Below are 1,843 nucleotides of genomic sequence, written 5' to 3'. Positions count from 1 at the left end.
TTCTTTTTTGCTTATGTGGTGCTGAGGAATCGAACCCAGGGCCTCAGGCATGCAAGGCAAGCGCTCTACCACTGAGCCACCTTCCCAGCCCATGCTAGGGACTTTTAAATTTTGGCTGGAAATGAAGAATCCCAGATCTTGGAGAACTGAACACCTTTTCCACCACACTCATCGCATCCCACCCTCCCTCAGTCTCCTGCTGTCAGAGCACAGACCACAGAACCAAGACTCAATTTTGCATCATAAATTTTATTCCCGATGCGGGACAGATGCCTTCCATCCCCCAAATGCTGCCCTAGAAAGACCTGAGGTTCCCAAATCCATGGAAGGAGTGTGAAAGGCAGATGCTGAGTACTGGGAAGGCTTTGTTGTTCCCCAGGCTCTTTATCCCCCTTAACAGGGGGAGGATAGTTGCCCCCATTATTATACTATTATTCTTCTCACCCACCCAATCCTTTAGTTAAAAAAAAACAAAACAAAAAGCAACTATTAAAAAAATCAAGTGTGGGGGGGATGTGTCACTAGCTGGGACATGAAGTTAGAAGGTCACCAATGGACAAGGGAGGGGAAAGGGAGTAGGAGCCATCACTGTTTTTGCTGCAGGGCTTCCTTCCTTGCTGCATCCTGTAGCAACTGTGTGTCCACTTCATCTGCTGGCAACTGTACATAGCGGACCACTGAACCCCGGATGAAGCAGTTCTTCACTGATAACTGTACAGAGAAATATGAAAACATCCTTTTAAAAAATGTCCTCCATAGGGGCTGGGAAGGTGGCTCAGTGGTAGAGCGCTTGCCTTGCATGCATGAGGCCCTGGGTTCGATTCCCCAGTACCACATAAGCAAAAAGAAAAAAAGCCGGAAGTGGCGCTGTGGCTCAAGTGGTAGAGTGGTAACCTTGAGCTGAAAAGCTGAGGGAGAGTGCCCATGCCCAGAGTTCAGGCCCCACAACTGAACCCCCCCCCCAAAATAAATGTCCTCCATAGACTGGGAATGTGGCTAAGTGGTAGAGTGCTTGCCCAACATGCATGAAGCGCTGGGTTCCATTCCTCAGTACCACAGAAACAGAAAAAGCTACAAGTAGAGCTGTAGCTCAAATGGTAGAGTGCTAGCCTTGAGCAAGGACAGTACCCAGGCCCTGAGTTCAAGCCCCAGGACTGGCAAAAAAAGAAAGAAAAAAATGTCCTCCATACTAGGCACTGGTGGCTCATGCCTATAACCCTAGCTACTCAAGAGGCTGAGATCTGAGGATCGAGGTTCAAAGCCAGCCCAGGCAGGAAAGTCTGTGAGATTCTTATCTCCAATAACCTACTCAGAAAAGGCCAGAATTGGCACTGTGGCTCAAATGGTAGAGCACCTTGAGCCAAAAAAGCTTAGAGACAGTGCCCAGGCCCTTAGGTCAAGCTCCAGGACTAGCAAACACCCATGCAAACACACACACACACACACCCCACACACACACACACTCACACATCACACACAAACACAAATGTCCTCTGACCACTCCAGTTGCAGGCTTCCTGCTTTTCTGCACCACCCCAACTCACCATGTGAGGATATTTCTCAGGATCTGTCACACTGATGTCAGTTAGTTTGATGTTGAGATACTAAGAAAGGAAAATAAACATTATTATTAGCCCTAGAGACAAGATATCAGTATCCAATCCTTAAGCTCTCTCCACTCCCCTAAACTCTTGAGTCCTTGGTATTTCTCACCTGATCCACAGAATGGAGGGTTCCACAGATGCTGTCAAAGGCAAAGAGAGGGAAGAACTAAATTAATTTATACTATAATCAACATAGAAGTGATTTCTAGCTAAAATAAAGAATGTGGTTGGGACAGTCA

The 1,843-nt window shown here is 47.2% G+C and overlaps 1 protein-coding gene across 1 annotated transcript in view; it reads right to left on the bottom strand.

Moving 5' to 3' along the window:
• Positions 1–231: 231 nt before the first annotated feature.
• The window catches only part of Lsm2 (LSM2 U6 small nuclear RNA and mRNA degradation associated), an 8,523-nt gene continuing 6,911 nt past the window's right edge, over positions 232–1,843 (bottom strand). Inside the window, exons 3-5 of the mRNA XM_013034974.1 lie at positions 1,714–1,744; positions 1,545–1,604; positions 232–711 (exon numbers count right to left, since the gene is read on the bottom strand). Coding sequence (XP_012890428.1) covers positions 586–711; positions 1,545–1,604; positions 1,714–1,744 — 217 coding nt within the window. The 3' untranslated portion in view covers positions 232–585. The remainder of the gene's footprint in view (positions 712–1,544; positions 1,605–1,713; positions 1,745–1,843) is intronic.

The sequence above is a fragment of the Dipodomys ordii genome, unplaced genomic scaffold, assembly GCF_000151885.1.
Source record: "Dipodomys ordii isolate 6190 unplaced genomic scaffold, Dord_2.0 Scaffold202, whole genome shotgun sequence".
Taxonomy (NCBI): domain Eukaryota; kingdom Metazoa; phylum Chordata; class Mammalia; order Rodentia; family Heteromyidae; genus Dipodomys; species Dipodomys ordii.
The sequence above is the reverse complement of the archived record's forward strand: the minus strand, read 5'-3'. Positions and strand labels throughout refer to the sequence as shown.